At 39.2% G+C, this 19608-nt stretch overlaps 1 protein-coding gene across 2 annotated transcripts in view; it reads left to right on the plus strand.

The window, feature by feature from the left end:
- gabrb1 (gamma-aminobutyric acid type A receptor subunit beta1) overlaps positions 1-18013 on the plus strand; it is a gene marked incomplete at both ends in the record, with an annotated part of 59485 nt that extends 41472 nt beyond the window's left edge. The window contains 5 exons of one of the 2 annotated variants that reach the window (XM_080042137.1): positions 6892-6974; positions 8866-9006; positions 10309-10461; positions 11095-11348; positions 17672-18013. In XM_080042137.1, the coding sequence (XP_079898263.1) occupies positions 6892-6974; positions 8866-9006; positions 10309-10461; positions 11095-11348; positions 17672-18013 (973 nt within the window). The remainder of the gene's footprint in view (positions 1-6891; positions 6975-8865; positions 9007-10308; positions 10462-11094; positions 11349-17671) is intronic. The other variant, XM_080042138.1, reaches the window with a different exon arrangement.
- Between the last annotated feature and the right edge of the window lie 1595 nt (positions 18014-19608).

A 19608-nucleotide genomic window follows, 5' to 3' on the forward strand; every position in this document is an offset into this window, starting at 1 on the left:
TTATCATGGTGATCACATGATGGTGTCACATTGAAACCAGAGTTGTAGATTGTACATCCAGGCACATATGGTTTTGGGATATCTCACACAGATAGTAGCTATCTTCAACCATGAAACATACAAATGTCTCTTTTAAACTTTTGACCACAGGCATGAGTTGCTATAACAGCGGTGGACTGTAACTAACGGTTAACAATGGTTCTAAAACATAGTCACAGCAGGCAGCAGCTCTATTGCTCAAAATCAAAGACACAAGCAGCCGCAAGCTGAGCAGGGCAGTTGACCTAGTTTAATTCTGTTTAAAAGGAGTGAGACCAATGCAAAAGTCTACACACACACACACACACACACACACACACACACACACACACACACACACACACACACACACACACACACACACACACACATGCATTAATAGTTGCACACTGTAGGTGATGCTATTTCCCCCTCTTTTATTGGATGTGAGAAAAACCTGGTGTGTATGTCTGGAACATAATGCAGAATGTTACATAATATGATGTACAAAATGAGTTCCACCTCATCCAACTAGAACAGTAACGTCCTGCTTTTACATGAATGAAAGAGAAATAATAAGTCAAAATGTTCTGCTTTTAGTACTTCACTTTTCATACTTCAAGTAAATGTTTCTGATGATACGTTCGGACTATTACTTAGATTGGATTTTGGTTGTAATACAGTTTGGTGTTTATACTTTTTAATTAAAGGGACACTGTGTAAAGTATTAAGTAATTTATTAGCTAAAATCAATGTCCTCATTAATAAATATGTCCATATTGGTGTAAAATCACCTCTGCCAATAATCAGAATTATCCTCCTGAGCGAAGAATTCCTTATATTTAAATTAAATGATGTACATTGAACGGGTAAGTCTTAAAGAGGCATCCCTGTTCTTCCGGTCTATGAACGTCAGAGAGGGACATAAAGCACACAATGCTAGTGCTACTAGCAGGAAAATATGTTCTTGCTCAGAGCCAGCGCGACTGAATCGTAGCAGGAGCATAGCAAGACGCGCTAGTGCCCCGGCAAATTTGAAAGCCTGCACTGCACTTTAGTTCACAATGCAAGATCATATTTCACATAGATCACACTTTAATTCTCGTTATGCTTTTGATACACTAGAAGCAATGCGAACATGTTTGACGAGCACATAATTGTTCCCGGGCGTACAGGGGCAGCGGTTTACCTCCACTCTCTGTCCATGGTGCTGAAACACTGTCAAACTGAGCGTTATTTTCACGTTTCTCTACTATATGCATTGTGAACATGAGATGAAGGCCTATAGGTCGTATTTTGGTGCTCAGTGTGAGAGAGGAGAAAAAGAGAGGGGAGAGAGCGAGTTAGAAACTCCAGGGATTGTGTATATAGTCAGAATATAGGGCCGTGGGCCTAATGCGCATACTTTTTGAATAATCGGACAAACGGCACTTCGGACCAATGTGTTCCGTTTTCGTAACATTGAACCATCGGCATAGTGGCATGTCGATCTAATGGGAAATATTTCGGAGCATTGAGACGTCTGAACAATGAGGCGTCAGAATTACGGCGTGGCACCACAAAGTGTTGGCAGTACTATAAATATGAAAGTCTGTCACTGACCGACGGAGGACCAGTATACTGAGTAACTGACAGAGTGGTGAAGTTACATCCTTGGTCAGTTTAGTGTTGCAGTTTCCCAATTGGTCATTGCTCTTTCAATATGAATAGGAGCTGGTGGTGTTGTATCTCAGCGCATACATTAAGGCTTTGATATATATTATTTATTATTATACATTTTTATTATTATATATATTTTGTTTAGGGCTGTCAAATTAACAAGTTAATTTCGATTAATTAATCACAGAAAAATTAACGCGATTAAAAAAATTAACGCAGATTAATCGCACTTCTATAGTGCCCTTTGACCCGGTGCAAAAGGGGTGAGACGAGAGCGCAGCTTGCGGACGCGGCCCGCACGGGATTAAACAGTAAAGAAAGAAGCAGGGCAAAGGGGCCGAGGTCTCTATGGATGTGTTATGGGATGTTTCGGGCAAATAAGCATGAAGGTAAGAAGACAGCCTATTTTATTCTCCGCAGTGTCTGTGAATTATTCATTTAGTGGGCGCCAACAATGTAGGTTCAAAACTCAAGTATCTCTCAATCTTCCTCCGTGTCTCACTTTCGTTTGCTAGCTGCGTGTGTGTGTGTTGGTGTGTGTGTGTGTGTGTGTGTGGCAGTGCAGCGCTGTCTGTTTTAGAGATAGACAGTCTTCATTTAGCCTGCTGTTTTTTTGTGGTTTTAACTAGAAAATTTGCCCCGAGTTCCTAATTTTATTTCATGTAACCTAGAAACCTGGCTAAGAAGAGGAGACAGAGCTACGAGAGAGAGAGAGAGAGAGAGAGAGAGAGAGAGAGAGAGAGAGAGAGAGAGAGCGAAACAAACTGTAGGATAGTCTACAGCTGTTTATAAACAGGCAAAAAAGTGTCATATAAGTATGCGATTAATTTAGATTAATTAATCACAGAGCCTGTAATTAATTAGATTATGTTTTTTAATCGCTTGACAGCCCTAATTTTGTTTAAACAGAGAGGGAGAGAGAGTAGGAGCCTTTTATAGTTTAGGGTTTTAACTTCATCTTCATCAGTGACTTTATTAGGCTGACTATCACCACAGTGCTCATAATGCCAGCCGTCTGGATGGGAAGAAAACTTTATGTTGTTAGTTAATAATATGAAGAATTGTAAAACCTACCACACCAGTGTACACATTACACAAATATTACAGGGACCATTACATAAAATTATTACCCTACTATCTGATATGGTCGAGTGTAACCGGATGACGACAGTGTATGGGCAGTTGAAGTTGTGATAGTAAACAACAAAGATGGCTACGGATACGGCTATTAAATTAAAGTTATATCCGTGAATTCTCATTGTAGATACCATCAGTGCCTACCTGTATAACAATATGAGCCCAATATAGCACACTGGCCACACATTGCCCATCCAGGTTTCGACCTAGCTTAGTTGATAATAGATAAACCAAGCCCCAATCACAGAGAGTTCTACCAGCATCCAATGCAGAAGTGACACAAATGTGAGTTCACCGAGTGGCCACTATGGGCAGGTTTCAAAACAGAGCAATTTCTCATTGACTCCTGTGTTAAATATGCTGTCTTCATAGCATTAAGCTAATAATAATTAAGCTAGTAATAGCATTACCTATTTAAGACCTGGTCCAAAAAAAAACATTCTAGTCTGTATGTTAAGGTCATATCTCCATGACAACACTGAGAGGGGGGGATTTTTTACATCAGGCTAGTTTTTATTCTTTTGGGGGTTAATGTCTGAATAATAGTTAAAATGTATAAACAATTAGAGGCGCGATCTCTTGAGTGACAGCTATCCGCCCGTTGTCCCTCACTTCGCATCGGAGGTATACGTCAGCTAGATGGGCGTATCTCCCTCCCCCCGACGTCATATCAATGCCCTTTTTCGGCAAGAGGAAATGAGGCGGAGTAAAAATCTGACAAAATGGCAATGCGCATAAACCAGGACGATTGGATGCAGTTGGAATAACTGAGGTCAGCCCAGATGCTACATCCTTTTGATATACTATCTATGGGATAAACCAATGATCATGTATTCCAACACTCCATCCACTGCTAACAGAAATACTTTTAAACCAATGTAATTTACCTGAAACCTTTGAAATCTTCTGAGATTATGCATATACACAGCATAACACATGCATTATGTATTAGAGGCTGCATTTGTTGAATGCATTTAGACATTTATCTATATGCTACATGTGCCTCATGTGGACTCACATGGACTGGTAAGGGAGGAATTTAGTTTTTCAATACTGAGGCTCCAACATTGGCTAGGATGTAATTTTCAATCTCACTGTGTTATCATATAGCGATAGGTTTAACACAGCCAGCAACTGCTGCCACTACAGCAGCAGTGTGTTAGGTTTGCAGCCTGAAGGATGCTGCTTTCAGCCAAACTCTTGACTGGACTAATCATCATCAAGCCCAATGCACCAAACAACATGCACATACAGAGGTCATTTTACTAGCTTACATGTATTCTGAACTTCCAACCACAGACTTAAATTGTTTCCCCTCTCCTACACACAGACCTCATAAGCGTTCCTACTTTGTAAATGGAAACTTCATGTCTCAGGAAACAGGCTTTTTTAGTGATTTCAATTTTTGTTTTTACAAATAGAAAAATGGAATTCAACAAAAAAAATTAAGTTTAGTTTGTCCCTTTTTTACCCTGATGAAAAAAAATGGTAATTCAATTTGCATTATTGTATTTTAAAACGAAAATCAATAAAACAATATTTTTTTTAATATCCTTTTCTGAAACACAAATCGAATGACCAAAAGATACACAGACCTTCTTTGCGCTAAATTTCTTACATGGTTCAACCTACATTTACATTAGCACAAGAATAGGACATTATACAATGTAAACAACTGCAAATGAATTGTAGACCCATGGTGTTCCCCGAAATAACCATGGAAGTTTGCAGGTTTGAAGTGGATTTCTACCTGACTAGCTGGTCCTCACATCTCACAAAAATATGTATTGTTTGAAAGAAAGACCACACATGTGTAAATGTTAAGGCACACAAAAACAATTTTGAGATGTTTGACTATTTAGCTTCCATGAAATGTCTTCTTTCATACTAGTATTAAAAGGTCCAAAATATAAGTTTGTATTTTGCTCATAAGTTTGCCAAAAGTGAGCATTCTAACGTAACATAGCCTACAGCCGCTGTCTGAACCATAATAACCATGGTACCTTTGGAAAGCTCTGTATCTCAAGCACAATGTTATCGGATTCCAATTATGATAATTTCCTTTGTATCAGTAACCAACCGTGAAAATGTGAGGAGGGATTTAATGCTAGGAACGCGACCTCATTTCTGACGAGGTGATTCGCTAAAAGGCATCACCGCGGGTAGTTAAAAAATCGCAAAATAAAATGGGAAAAACGCCGAAAATACACCAAACAAACCCAAAAAAAGACTAAATCAATTGACTACAGACATTTCGCGATCACCCTTTGAAGGGAAGAAGTGTTAAAGACATGTAAATGACGCCGATCACGTCGGAGAGACACAGACTGTCAGCGCATCAGAGGGAGATGGTGGAGAGAGAGCGTCTGTGCCGACTGTGGAGCAGGTTGACAGGCCAGCCACACAACAGTGGCTAATAATGAATCTATCACATTGAAATTAGCTTGTGGATGTAAATGTTTGCTATGCTATAGTTTAGATATATATTAAGCAGTGGTATGCCTATATCGCATTGAGGGGTGTAGGGCCTAATTAAATACATTACTGTAGCTATAAACAGTGATTATCAGTAGAATTCATGTTTTTATCTTTAACGGACAATTTCTCAAAATGTGCTTTTTTCAATACTATGAATAAAATATCTCAACTTCTAGATTTGTTAGTACATTGTTAAAAGTCTGATTTATGATACTTTTTCCTCCTAAAACATGCCGAAAATGCATTTCTTAGACATGTACAACATAGTATTTTTTGATTCATTAAATGAAAAAAGCCTGTATCCAAAATCTGTTGTGTAAAACTTCAGAAACTAATATGTGGTAAAAATAAAATAAAGATTTTAACTGGCTTCATCCAACGATTTTTTGTTGCTGTTGCTTGTTTGAAAAAAGACATATGAATAATTGGTTACATATTGACATACTTGTATAGTTATTATTAGTTATTATTCTACAAGAAAACCAAAGGATTGCATGTGACTTTGAGACTGATTGAAACTTTGAATGATTTAAACATCAAACACAATTGGTCCACAGAAGACTGAATGTTTTTCCACTATGGAACAGGTGAACTGCAACATCCTAGTAGTAACTCCAGAGAGCTTGCACTCTCTATTTTTACTGTCTGTCCACACTCTCTGCACCTTCTCTATAATTTATCAAATATATAATAAATATAATAAATTCATCTCCCTAATGCATTCAATGTGTCCAAGGCATGGATTGACGGCCCTAGAATATTCACAAGGTGAGAAAATAATAAATATTCATAACGTGAGGGGCTTTTTACATCCAGACACTGTAACACTTAAGTATGGGGAGATGGATGTAGCTGGACACTTACTCTCAGCAGAGTGAAGATAGATGTTCAAGGGGGAGCATATAGCCATTTCTTCTTCCAAAGTCACACTTTTAAAATATAGTTCCCAGTATGTTATGAAACATATGATTTGAGCGTGAACGTAAAATGTAGCTAAGCCACTTCAACATGCAGCACCAGGACAGACTCCTGTTGTTAGCTGCAGATAATATAGATCCACTAGATCACCATGTCGGTTAAAGAAGGAAACTCATTGTCACCTTACTCTCTTTTTCTTTCACATCTCAGAGCCTTTATCATTTTGCATGAACATACAATGCCACATCAGCAGGGACTTGAAGTATCCTAAACAAGCTCTATTATACAATTTCGATTTAAAGTGTATTTGCATAAGGCTTCACTGCTATGTTGTTGGCTGGTCGCATGGTTTCATTTGAATGCCTTGAAGGTAGTGTTAGTTTTTCAATTATTCATAGTTGTAAATTAGCTTGAACACAAGGCTTCTCAATTTGAGGGGAGCTGGAGTCAAGACGTCAGCAGTGCAAAGGCCATTTAATAAGTGTGAGGGGGTCAGATTTTATTGTAAAAATATTTAGTTAAATAAGAAAGAAATCTCTTTTGAAATGTGAATGCTGGATGTGTAAAGGTGTAGACACACATCTTCCATTTTGTGCATATAAAAGAGGATTTCTAGTTGTGGAGGTAATGTTAGCAGAACTCATATGAATATGTATAATTCCAAACCCTTTTGTCTTTTAGGATTACCACGACGGCTGCCTGCATGATGGACCTGCGCAGATACCCACTGGATGAGCAGAACTGCACCTTGGAGATTGAGAGCTGTAAGTAGCAAATGGATTTGTGTTTGTGTGTTTGCGTCTACATGAATAGTCATGCTCCACAACTAGGGAATTGCCAACGCAAGATTTGGCCTCAGGTACCAAATATTCTTAAGGCTCTTTCACGCCCGTTGCTTGTTTCACTTGGTACGCACCATAATTAAAGGTAAAGTGTGTAATTAAGGAGTGTTTGGCAGCATCTCGTGGGGAGATTAGAACATGCAAATGCTTCCTCACTAACCCCCTCTATTTGGGAGAATTTACAGAAGCTACGGTGGCCTTCAAGGACAAGAAGCTAGTTACTAAAGTTGGCATCATCGACCACTGCCTCAAGTATTTCCACAATATCAAGTGCTGAGGTGAAGATGTATTTAGTTATTTATTCTAGGCCTCAGTACCCAGCTCCTATGCAGATATAAAAGGTTAATTCTTAGGTCATGATAACTCTCATTTGACTCACACATCAAATCCATGATTAAATCGGCCTTCTTCCACCTCAAGAACATCTCACTATCTGTGTCCGTGGCAGAAACACTTATCCACACCTTCATAACCTTCCAGTCTGGACCACTGTTACAGAGTCCTGTTCAATGCAAAGCCCTGGACAGGCTCCAGTACGTTCAAAACTCTGCTGCCAGAGTTCTCACCCCACCCTCATCCATCTCCACTGGCTCCCCCATTAAATTAAGTGTCCTTGGGTTTTAGGAAGGCGCTTTATAAATGAAATAAATGATTATAATTAATAGTACTACTTTCATTTATAAAAGATGATGCACTAATAAAACATACTTATGAATATAACATTCCATTTAAGTCTGTTTCTGAAAAAGGACATAAAATTCTACATACTGAACCTGAATAATGTTGCCTTTTAGTTCTGTTCCATTTTGTCTTACCACTGACTGAAGTGGATTAAACATGAAGTCATATGGACAGACATGTAACTCATTCATTGGAAGGTTCTAGTGATGTCATCATGTATCACCAGGCTACATGGATCCATAGAGGAACAATTCATTGATCAGCTCATACCGTACTTAACTAATGCTTAGGTGTTCCATTGTTTTTCTCTGGTGTGACAAATACTGTACCTCGCCAAAAATAACTGTAACTTGACCTTGATGAAGACTCAGGCCAGAGGCTGGCCAGAGGAAGGTGAAGGAAGGCTTTAATGTTCTTCCAGTTCCACCTGAGGGAGGATGGGAGATGTTCAGTAAGTGTGGAGCAAAATATCACACCTACTTTTTGCATTATCAGTTTCCCACTAATTATTTAATCATTCTTGTGGATGATTGTGAATTCATCAGTCATATTCATAGGCAACCATGTGTTTCACATTATGGGCATCACATTATATTAAATGCATTGTTCTGTAATGAGAAGGCCAACTAGACTTCATTTTAACCCTCATCCTACCAACGTTTTTGTTTTTTGCAAAAAATACTGGAAGAAAACCACAATCAAAGAAGCGAAGTGGGTGGAGTGTGTACCATATAGGCTCAGTCCTTGTTGCAGTGGTCACGGGATCAAATCCGACCCGTGGACCTTTACTGCATGTCATCCCCCCTGTCTCTCCATTTCTACTCTGTACGTTCTCCTCTCATCTTTCATTAAAAGATTAAATTATCTTAAAAAAAAAAAATAATAATACATTATTTGTCTTAAATAATGCCATCTGAGGGAAAAAGCAACTGATTATTCTCATTTTAGGAGAGTTAAAGTTATCCAAGACCAATTGTGAAAGGTAGACTAGGTGCTTTCTCTGGACTAGATGACAACAGCATTGTAACTTGTCCAGGTGAACTGTGGTAAACATTGATGAGTTCCTACAGTGAGCAGGTGGTGAGGTAGCAGGTACCATTGATGAGTCCCTGCTTGTGTCCCCTCTCTCCAGACGGATACACCACTGACGACATTGAGTTCTACTGGCATGGAGGCAGCGCAGGCTCAGTCACTGGAGTGGAGAACATTGAGCTGCCGCAGTTTGACATCATAGACTACCAAACACTCTCCAAGAAAGCTGTATTTGCCACAGGTAACAGTAATAGTGTCGGTTGATTCCTTTTAAAGGAAAAGATTAATTTAAAAAAAAAAAAAAATTACTATTTGCCCTTCCGGCTCAAGTAAAGGAGAAAGAAAGCGTTCTTGTAATGTGCGTTAATTTTTGATCCAGGTTAGCTTAGCACAAATACTGTTAGTCAAGGTGAGCAGATCAAAAGATAAACTTTACAACATCACTAAAAGCTCCTGTGTGCTTCTTGGTACTTGGTTTAGTCACCACATTTTGTTGCACTCTTAAAGGTTCACACTTTATGTCATTTTAGAACCTAATACATATGTGACCGTCATGGGCATTTCCTGGTTCCTTTCCAGTATAAGGTTCTAAAATTACATAAAGTGTAAAAATACAGAACAAGTCCCAACACGCACACAGGAATGCTTAGTGATTTTGTAAAGTTTATCTTTTACATTTTAGAAAATAAAATGTAATTCAGTATAATAACATTTGCGGATTATGACATGGTAAATTCACCATAATTGACATTTCAACAGCCCTAATTCCTTCAGTACAATGACAGACTAATGTTTCTTACACAACTCTGCTGCTCTCACTCATCTAATTTGAACAGAAATAGCATTTTCATCTTCTGATTCTTTTGCCTGAACACTGCTGTTATTAAATCTGTACAGACAAAAACACTAAGAAATGTAAAAGTATAACTAACCGTAATTAGTGTTGAGATAAAAGCATATACTGTGCATCCTCTTTCTTTTGTCAATACATATTGTGCTAATAATAAGAATTATTATTATTATAGTTTGATCTCATGTATATGTTTCTTTTGACAGAAAATGAGAGAATATGAAATACTGATTATGTTTACAGCTCATAGAATCTACATGTAACCAGCTATAATCTCCAAGCTGCTGCCACCCACAGATTTTCTCCAGTTTTCTTTTTCACAGAACAAATAAGGTTGTGAGGGGGCTCACACTGGGCTTATTATTGTAATCTTAAACACTTTCACTAAGCAAACTCTAAATCTGCTCAGATGAACCATTTTATAATAATGTGTATTATCCATTATAAATATTACTTGTAAAGGGGGGGTTGTTGACTGGATGTGAGAATTTCCTTCGGGATCTATCCATCTATCTATCTATCTATCTATCTATCTATCTATCTATCTATCTATCTATCTATCTATCTATCTATCTATCTATCTATCTATCTATCTATCTATCTATCTATCTATCTATCTATCTATCTATCTATCTATCTATCTGAGTCATGCATTGCCCACAGTAGCCATCCAATACCTTCTTTGTCTCACAGGTTCTTATCCACGTCTGTCGCTGAGCTTCAAGCTGAAGAGGAACATTGGTTATTTCATCCTGCAGACCTACATGCCCTCCACCCTGATCACCATCCTGTCCTGGGTCTCCTTCTGGATCAACTATGACGCTTCAGCTGCCAGAGTGGCCCTGGGTCAGCCACCTTTACATTAGTTACACAATCTCAATGTTTCTGCTGATGATGTGATATTGAGTCATGCTAGTGGAACGCCATGGCTCTGTCCATGGATCAGCATTTATTTTAGCATTGTCATTGTGAGCATGACATGCAAACACATAGCTCTTAAGCATTTTGCAATAAAGCAGGTTGATCAACAATCCCTAATCCATGTTTTTTTACAGTGCACCATGGGCTAAAAAAAACTTCTTGTCTAAACTATATTGTTCCCTCAGAATGTCTTTATTGTCATTTCACAAAGTGCAACGGAATTGGGGTAGAAGCTCTCAAATGATGTGTATGTAGTAAATGGACTTGACTTATATAGCGCTTTCTAGCCGATTTTCTCAGCCCCAAAGCGCTTTACATTTCTTACCACATTCACCCATTCATACACACACTCATACACCGATGGCAGTAGCTGCCATGCAAGGCGCCCTCTGAACCATCGGGAGCAAATTGGGGTTCAGTGTCTTGCCCAGGGACACTTCAACATGTGGCGGGTAGACGGGGGATCGAACCTCTGACCCTGCACTCCAGAGGCGATCTCCCTACCCACTTCACCACTGCCGCCCCCGGTAGTCACCTTCTACATCTGCTTTTCTGCAGGTATCACCACTGTGTTGACCATGACCACCATCAACACCCACCTGAGGGAGACTCTGCCCAAGATCCCTTACGTCAAGGCCATTGACATCTACCTGATGGGCTGCTTTGTCTTTGTCTTCCTGGCCCTGCTGGAGTACGCCTTTGTCAACTACATCTTCTTTGGTCGAGGTCCTCACCTGCAGAAGAAGGTGGCAGAGAAGGCTGCCAAGTCCAACAACGAGAACAAGAGCCGACTGGAGAGCAACAAAGTGCAGGTAGGAAAGCTTCTCTGCTCTGACTTAGAAATAGAAACACATTACAGTATATAGGGTTCTGCTTATATGAGTCCCACTGAGTGAGAGCTGTCTGACTGGCTTTTCAGCCTGGAAAATCAGTAATCCAAAAATCTAGTCAGTGTCTCCTTATTTTCCACCTTTAAAGTACCTTTTAATTAAGCATTTCCTTGGTTAGTATCCCAAGTGTAAAACGTAAACAGATTCAAGATTGTGTAAAGGTTTTTGTATAGTTTATTTTGGGTTTGCCTTTTCGAAAGACAAGAATACTGACGTTATTTCTACAAACACTGTGAGCCATGTACTGTGTCTGTGTACAGTATTTGACAAAAGACTGGTGCCAATGCAAGGTATTTGATCAGTTAGCCTCTTTTGGCATAAGAGTATTATCTTTGTCCAGGTTCCAATGCAGATGCCTTGCTGCATTCTTTTAGCAATGCTCGCGGTGCAGATGTCCATGTATTTTCTTCTAAAAGTTATGGACAGCGCTGAATGCTGGAGACTTTAACTTATAAATCACCTGATTGTAAAAGTTACAGAAGGCTGCTGCTGTGCAAACCTGGTCTATGAACAGAAAAAAGCCTTTTGCTGTGTCTGGAACTGGAAGCCAAGTTCTTCAGAAAACTGCAGTGCTTAAAAGTGGGAAATAACGATTAAAAGTGAATTTGAAGGTGAATTGAGTATATTGAGTGGTATTGTTACCATTGTATCAATAGGTGAAAATAGTGAGCAAGAGAATGCTAACACACCAATAAATAAGACCAAAAGGATGTCTGTCTGCCAATAAATGTGAAAGTCCTAGGCCTCTCTGAACAAGCCATGAAGAGTTAACAACACACTCTCAAACAGGGGCCTATTTCCAATAGTATCCAGCTGCAGCCCCGGAGACAAACACCCTGGCGTGACAACAACACCCAGGCGTGACGGAAGTAACTGTGGTGAACGACACACTCATAGGTAATGTAAACGGGTTCCTCCTGCCCATCAAATTGGAGGTGGCGTTGTCAGGCATAGAAGGTAATATCTTACCTATGGTTACCACATTTTTGGCGTTGTCGGCAGGATAGAAGGTAATATCTTACCTATTTACCAAAAATGTGGTAACCATAGGTAAGATATTACCTTCTTTGCCTGACAACGCCACCTCCAATGTGATGGGTAGGAGGAACCCGTTTACATTAGCTATGAGTGTGTCGTTTTTGCCGAAGCATCTTCCCCTAACATGAACAATGAATGGGAGGCATGAATTGGTGCAAAAATATATCTTATTTATTGAAGAAGACTAGATTAAAACCCTCTTAAGAGAGGGATGCAATAGTAGCAGTCTCAGATAACAGCTTACTCTCCTTTTGGTATAAAAAGGTCTGGTCCGCACGTGCACGCTGAATAGCCACTGTGGAGGACAAAAGAAACAAAGGCAACAAAAGCCAACTCCAAACAAAAGGGAAAACACATGCACTATCTACTAAATATGTAACACAAGAAGTAAATAATAAAAATGTGCATTTAGCAATACATAAAGTGTCAAACCGTGCAGTCCCACCACAGAAAGCTTAGACATGTGTCGCCACGGGCCCAGCCTTGTACAGAGATCCCTGAAATGTAGAAGGAGAGTAATCTGAGTTACACAATTCTAACCATTAGAGCTACCAAAATAAGAGCTACCAAAATAACACAGACAAACATAAAGAAAATATAAAAACAGTAGAACTCCTGTTAATAAAAAAAATAATGAGATACAATACAAATAGGTTTATTAATCTGAATGTAGAGCATGTTCACAGTGTGTTAGGTGGCCGCCTATATGAACGACACAAGGGCTGAGAATACTGATCAGATAAATGATCGATGAAACATAAAATCATCAGGAAATGATAAAAACATCCCGATGGAGATTTCTATGGAGTGATTTTGCTTCAAACTGTACAGGTTCGCGTTGTGACAGTGACTCTTTCTTCAGTCGGAGCTGCAGCGTAAAGTGAAAACAAACTCAGAGTACCCACGGCGTATGTTGCCGCAGTAACTGACTCTCGGTTGCGCTGAACCTGCTTCCTGAAACTGTAAAACTTGGAGTTTCCACTAACTCAGAGCGAACAAACTCTGAGTTGCCTAAAACCACGCTTCCTGAAACAGGCCCCTGGTGATGTGGATAATAACAAACAAAGATGGCAGGATATTTCTGTTTGAATGCTGGATACTTTATCAACAAAAAAGGGATGTCTCACATCTATCAATAGAAGAGACTTCATTGAAATGAACAGTGCAGTGTTTATGAGAGTTTACAGTCCTAAAAAGCAATTTTGGGTTACGAGGATTTGCAGCAATAAGATATAATATGAGAAAAAAAATTCTTGCACCATAAAATACTTCTTGATAAACTTAAAACTTGGTTTGGGGTTATCTGGCATCTGGAGTCATCAGTTGGTTCAGATGCAGAGGCTATGGTGTTGCTATTGATGTGAATACATCTGAGTCAATCACCATGAAATGAGAAGTGCCCCAGTGTTCAAGTACTGGGCGGCCATTTTTGAACCTGTTCTGCCCTCTAGGTCAAATCAAACTGGACAATACTGTTGTTTATCACAGCTACGCAGAAGACTGTGATTGCTAACACTCACCTCATCAGTACTTATTAAGTAAGCAGCTACTAGAGGGAAGTTATTGATATTGTCCTTGATTCTGGAGCTATACAGATGTAAACTCCAGTTAGTAAGTGTTTGAATAACTCAGATATATCAGCCACATCAAGGCAATTACTAATTCAGCATATAACATCTTACCGAGTTAAAGGTCTTACATCCAGACAATATTTAGAGAAACTTTTCTGGACGTTATTCCCATATATTCTAAAACTTTAAGTGACTCATGAAATGATCATTAACACATCATATGTAAACTATGAATGATTAATCAGTTGATATATTATGGATAACCTGAAAGCCATTCCAAGATATGATAGGCCTATCCCACACACATGGAATACTAACTATAGTATAGGTATTTCTATACATATCTGTTATTCATTAACAAATAATTTTTAAATTATATAAGTTGTTGTAGATCAGTCATTAGGCCTATTTATAACTGAGGTAACCTGTTAAAAGAGCAGAAAAGTAATGATGATCAAGCTGGGCTTTAAGCAACACAACCTTTACATAGTCGCATCTGATTGGTCCAATCTTGCCTATAGAGTGCAATAATCGTTGAATCATGCTATTTTATTTTCCTGCTTATTGATCCATATTTTCTCATTTGCAACATTGGCTTACATTTTTTTTCAAGTCACACAAAAGGGCTGAAAGACTCAATTACAGTTTATCTTCTTGAGTTGGCATAGGTTGCGTAAATCCTATGCTAAGTTGCATCACCCATGTGGTATAAATATCAGCCTAGTATACTGTTCATAAAAATTTGAAATGAAATCAAGCTTTTAATCAATCTCCTTAATGTGTGTAATTGGTAGACCAAGGGCGTGTTCACAACAGCTTTGTTAAGTGCGATTTAAACAAACCCTGGATCATTTGACTTTGTCTTCCTGGGTTGGTATAATAATATATGTCTACCTTAGTCATTGACTCACACTAAGGAGATTGGTTAAAAGCTTGAGTTGGGTTCAAGTTTGTATTAACAGTACAATAGGCTGATATGTATACCAGATAGCTGACTAACCGTTGAGTCATGCAATTTTGTCCTGTTCATTGATCAATATTCTCATTTGTGTCATTGGCTTCCATTTTGACAATTATGTCTTCTGGTCATCACCTCAAAGACCACAGAGACTCTTAAGTAAACAGACAACCTGCACCTTGCTGGTCTGTCCCCCTGACACTACTGACATCTGTCACGTTTAGACATTCTTTAGTCATATTCTGACACTGGTAAAGAATAGATCACAAACACAGCTATCAAAATGGTTCATCACTTTAATTTTGGATTGTTTTGCAACTTATGCTGGGCTTGCACTACACGACTTTTCACGGGATTTGACAGTCTCAGACAATCTTTCAATGTCGGACTGAAATCACGGGAGTCTTGCTGGAGTTGTGGCGCGTGCCCGTAATCTCAGTCGTTTGGTGTATGGTGGTCTTCCGACCTGATTTTAGCCAGTCTTCTTCCCGTCTTGACGTTCCGACATTATCAAACATGTTTGATATTATCGTTAGTCTTAAGGGGTTGGCTCAAGCAAAATGACGTGAACACTGTCTCTCCCAAACACGACGCAGGAGGAGCGGCATTAGTCGCGACCTGTGTAAAGATTGGAGGCACTTTTTCCGGACACTTTCACGTAACAGCCTCGGGTGGAGAACCAGGTTGTCACGCACAACCTTAACACTTTACGGTCAAATACAGGGTTAGGAGTGAGAGTTATTTGGGGACGATATCAGCATATACATTTGGTCAAATAACTACAGGATGTCCCCCGCTCGGAATTTTTAATAAACTTTTTTTTAATTACATATAATCACAATCGCGTTTGCAGTTTTAAACGTGATCTTTATGGGGGCGGGACTCGATAAGCCTTAGGCTTCTTCCGTCACCCTTCGGACAACACAAAGTAAGATGTATGATGTGAAAGAGATAATTGTGTATTGTGTGGAATTGTCCGAAAGAATAATAAATAAATAAATAAATAAATCATGCATGACACAAAGCCTATGTGATAAGGGCATATAGTTGTTTATACACCCAGTCCATTTTACCTGCTAAAAAAAACGTTTTATTTCATTGAAATCACTTTTAATCCCCCGTAGCAGGATTTGAAATTATATAAATTTAAAAAGGGATCTAGTTGTAGTCTTGCAATATGAGACCCCTGTCTTTTCAAAATCTCAGTCTGTGACTGAGAACTAATGACTAGTTGTTTTCAGGTGTAAGTTGATTGTCTTTAGATGTGAGAGGGTTTCAGTCTTCAGTCTTTTCAAAGTATTTAAAAGTCCTCTAGTGTAAGCCCGGCATTAGTGGTCTTTACAAAGCTTTGCACATGATCAGTTCAATTTATACTTTTATATTTATTTTTTAACAGGTAAGGAACAGAGGAAACCCTATGGTACACATTAGGGTTGACCCCGAATAGTCAACAATTCACACTTTGATTGAAGGAGCCTGATTGGATTTTAAAGTCGAATAGTTGCACAATTTGAAACAAAGATCATTATATTCTGGCTATATGGGGGTGCCGAATGTCTGATTGTACATGGACCAATTAATCACAATTCTTCACCTATTGTGGTTTAATATCAGCCTTTTATACTGGTAATAAAAACTTTAAACCAACTCAAGCTTCTAACCAATCGCTTGTGAGTCAATGTAAGGTAGACATAAATGATTATGGCAACTCAGGAAGACAAACTTTAATTGGGTCTTTCCGCCCCTTTGTGTGGTCTAGGGAAAACTATGTGCCAATGTGGCCAATGAGAATATGGATCAATAAGCAGGAAATAAATATCTTGATTTGACGATTAGTCTACTATAGGCTAGATTCAACCAATCACATTCAGCTATGTGATTTTTTTGTCGAGGACAGCCCTACTACACATACAGCATGTACCTGATGAATGGTTTACACTTTAGATTAGGGGCATGCAGAAAGGTTAGTAAAAGACTTATTCATAATTTACCAATGATTTGTTAATGAGAATTTCATGATTTACTAAATGCTTTAGGTCAAAGTTTCGGGCCTAGGAATGACTGCGGTCAAGCCAGCCGTCTCTCATTTTCTCTTGGTCAAACCAAGGACCTATTATAAGAGGGTCAAACCAGCCGCTCATATTTATTCCCCCCTATTGTGAATGAGGCTATTTGCGCCTGTAAATGCACAGAGACTGCTCGGTGCAAGCCGACAGGCATAGTCAGCAATCAGGCCGCGGCAGCTACATAACTATGGTGACCTGGTAGCAGCGGGACACAGTGTAGCCCACTGATCAATTTAAAGGAAAAACACCACACAATAAACGCGCGCAGACATTTTTCGCATAACACAAGACTCCCTTCACTCTTGCCGAGGTGACTACACACAGCGGTTTAACACTGAAATGATTCTTTCGACCAATCAACAGATGGCCGTGTGTAGCTCCACCTTTTCGGCACCCTTTCAGACGGCTTGGTACCCAAACGGAGGAGTACTGAAAATAGGAGCGGCTCAGAGCGGCTCAGCTCGCTTATTTTGGGACGCTACCCAATTTATGGCAATGGAAACGCCAAAATAAGCGGACCGAGCCGCACCGAGCTGCTCTAATCGGTGGGCATAAGACATCCTACCACCCATACAAATAAATGTCATTAAATGCACTGCCGTTTGTTCTCAGGTTGACGCTCACGGGAACATCCTGCTGACCAACCTGACCAGTGAGATGAGTGGAGCAGAGATGATGGGCGCTCTGACCGACCCCAGGGCCACCATGTTCTCCTACGACAGCGCCAGCATACAGTACCGCAAGCCCATGACCAGCCGAGACCTGTACGGGCGCCCCGCCATGGACCGCCCCATGGCACACAAGAAGGGCCGCTTGAGGAGGAGGGCCTCACAGCTCAAAGTCAAGATCCCCGACCTCACAGATGTCAACGCCATCGATAAGTGGTCTCGTGTCATCTTCCCCATCATATTCACCTTCTTCAACCTGGTCTACTGGCTTTACTACGTCCACTAGGATGGAGTCCAGTCCGGCAGCACACACTGCTAAGTATTTGTTAGAAAAGCTACCTAGGTCTTGTACAGCAAATGAAAATAAGAGGAGCATTCAGTCGGTTTGAATAAATCCCGTTTTACAATGACTGGATGTCTTTTCAATGTAAATACAATTTAATAAATGATATATACACACACAGATATATATATATATATATACACACACACACACAAACACCTTGATAGGTACAATTTATTAAAAATCCTATCACTTTTTGCGGTATTCATCCACACAAAATAGATCTAGATAAATAATATGGAATTTAGGACACATTAAAGATGTATATTTATAAGTCCAAACTTGCCAAACAGACTTTGGTGACTCCAACATTATGGACTATGATATTTGAGTTGTTCTTTTTTTTTCTTACCTTCTGTTATCTCACTTTTCTATATCAAAGCAACACAACTTTTATTTGCTCATTAGAAATCGAGAGAAAAAAGCCCAGTGCAAAACAAGTAAATCACAAAAACAGTTTTCACATACTATTCTTATCGAAGTTCATTTGTTTGCTTTCATTTCTGTAAAAACAATAACTAAAAAAAACAGCTTTGCATGGTTCTACCGAGCCACTCTGTATTATAATCATTATACTGTATGCTTTCGAACAATCATTGCATTTAAGATAAGTACAGGAACGATGTTAATGGAAATTCCACTGATTTCTCGAAAAACAAAATAAGGTCAGATTTGTACCTATAATATTCTCACACTGTCTTTGAGCATGTAAACTGTCATTTTCTTTCAAAGAAATCAGGTAAAGAATGACCAATGATGTCACCCACTTTCAAAAATCACATTCAAAATGTCAAGCCCTGATAAAACACGCTGCTGGTGCTGAAATCACCTGCTGTTACAGACTTTTACTGAATTATTAGATTCTTTTTTTAGATTGATTAAGATACTGTACATATATTATTAGAATTGCATAGACCTTCATCAGCCTCAATGTGTAACATAAATACAGGGCAAGTACAAGGTCAATGATACTCAAATAGATTTTTTTTTGTGTGGATTGCCTTGTTGCTTGCATCAAGGCTTATGGAGTCAATTCTAGGGATCATTTGTAAGACCCACATTCAAATTGTCTGCAGCTCCAGGACTACAGTCAGGTTCAAACATATTGTTTTGAAGGCAAACTAGTGGTGAGGATATTCAGAGGAGATAACAGCAATATGCATCACACAAAGTTATGTAGCAGCCGGTAGGATGTCCCTGGAAATGATGTCCATATTGAAGAGTCCTCACCGCATGAATTATGTTCAGAGCCCATGCAGGAAGTAGTGTGTCCTTAACAGTGTATAGTGAGGTGGAAAGCTAGTGTCTAGAGGTCGGGGGACATGGATGTGCATGTAGCAAGTCTGATTTTTGCATGCGGGAGAGTTTGTGTTCTGTTACAGATCTGCAATTACATCTATATTTTATTGTACACTTACCTTAATCTTTCCCAAACCCTTTACCGAGTATTTTTAGTTCCCTTATTCTATCCGCATACTCTTAACTGTACAAAAGTTGCCAAGCACAGAAATAGCATTGGCATTGGATGTAAAAGAAAC

This window comes from Ammodytes marinus (assembly GCF_949987685.1).
Source record: "Ammodytes marinus genome assembly, chromosome: 15".
NCBI classification, from domain to species: Eukaryota; Metazoa; Chordata; class Actinopteri; order Uranoscopiformes; family Ammodytidae; genus Ammodytes; species Ammodytes marinus.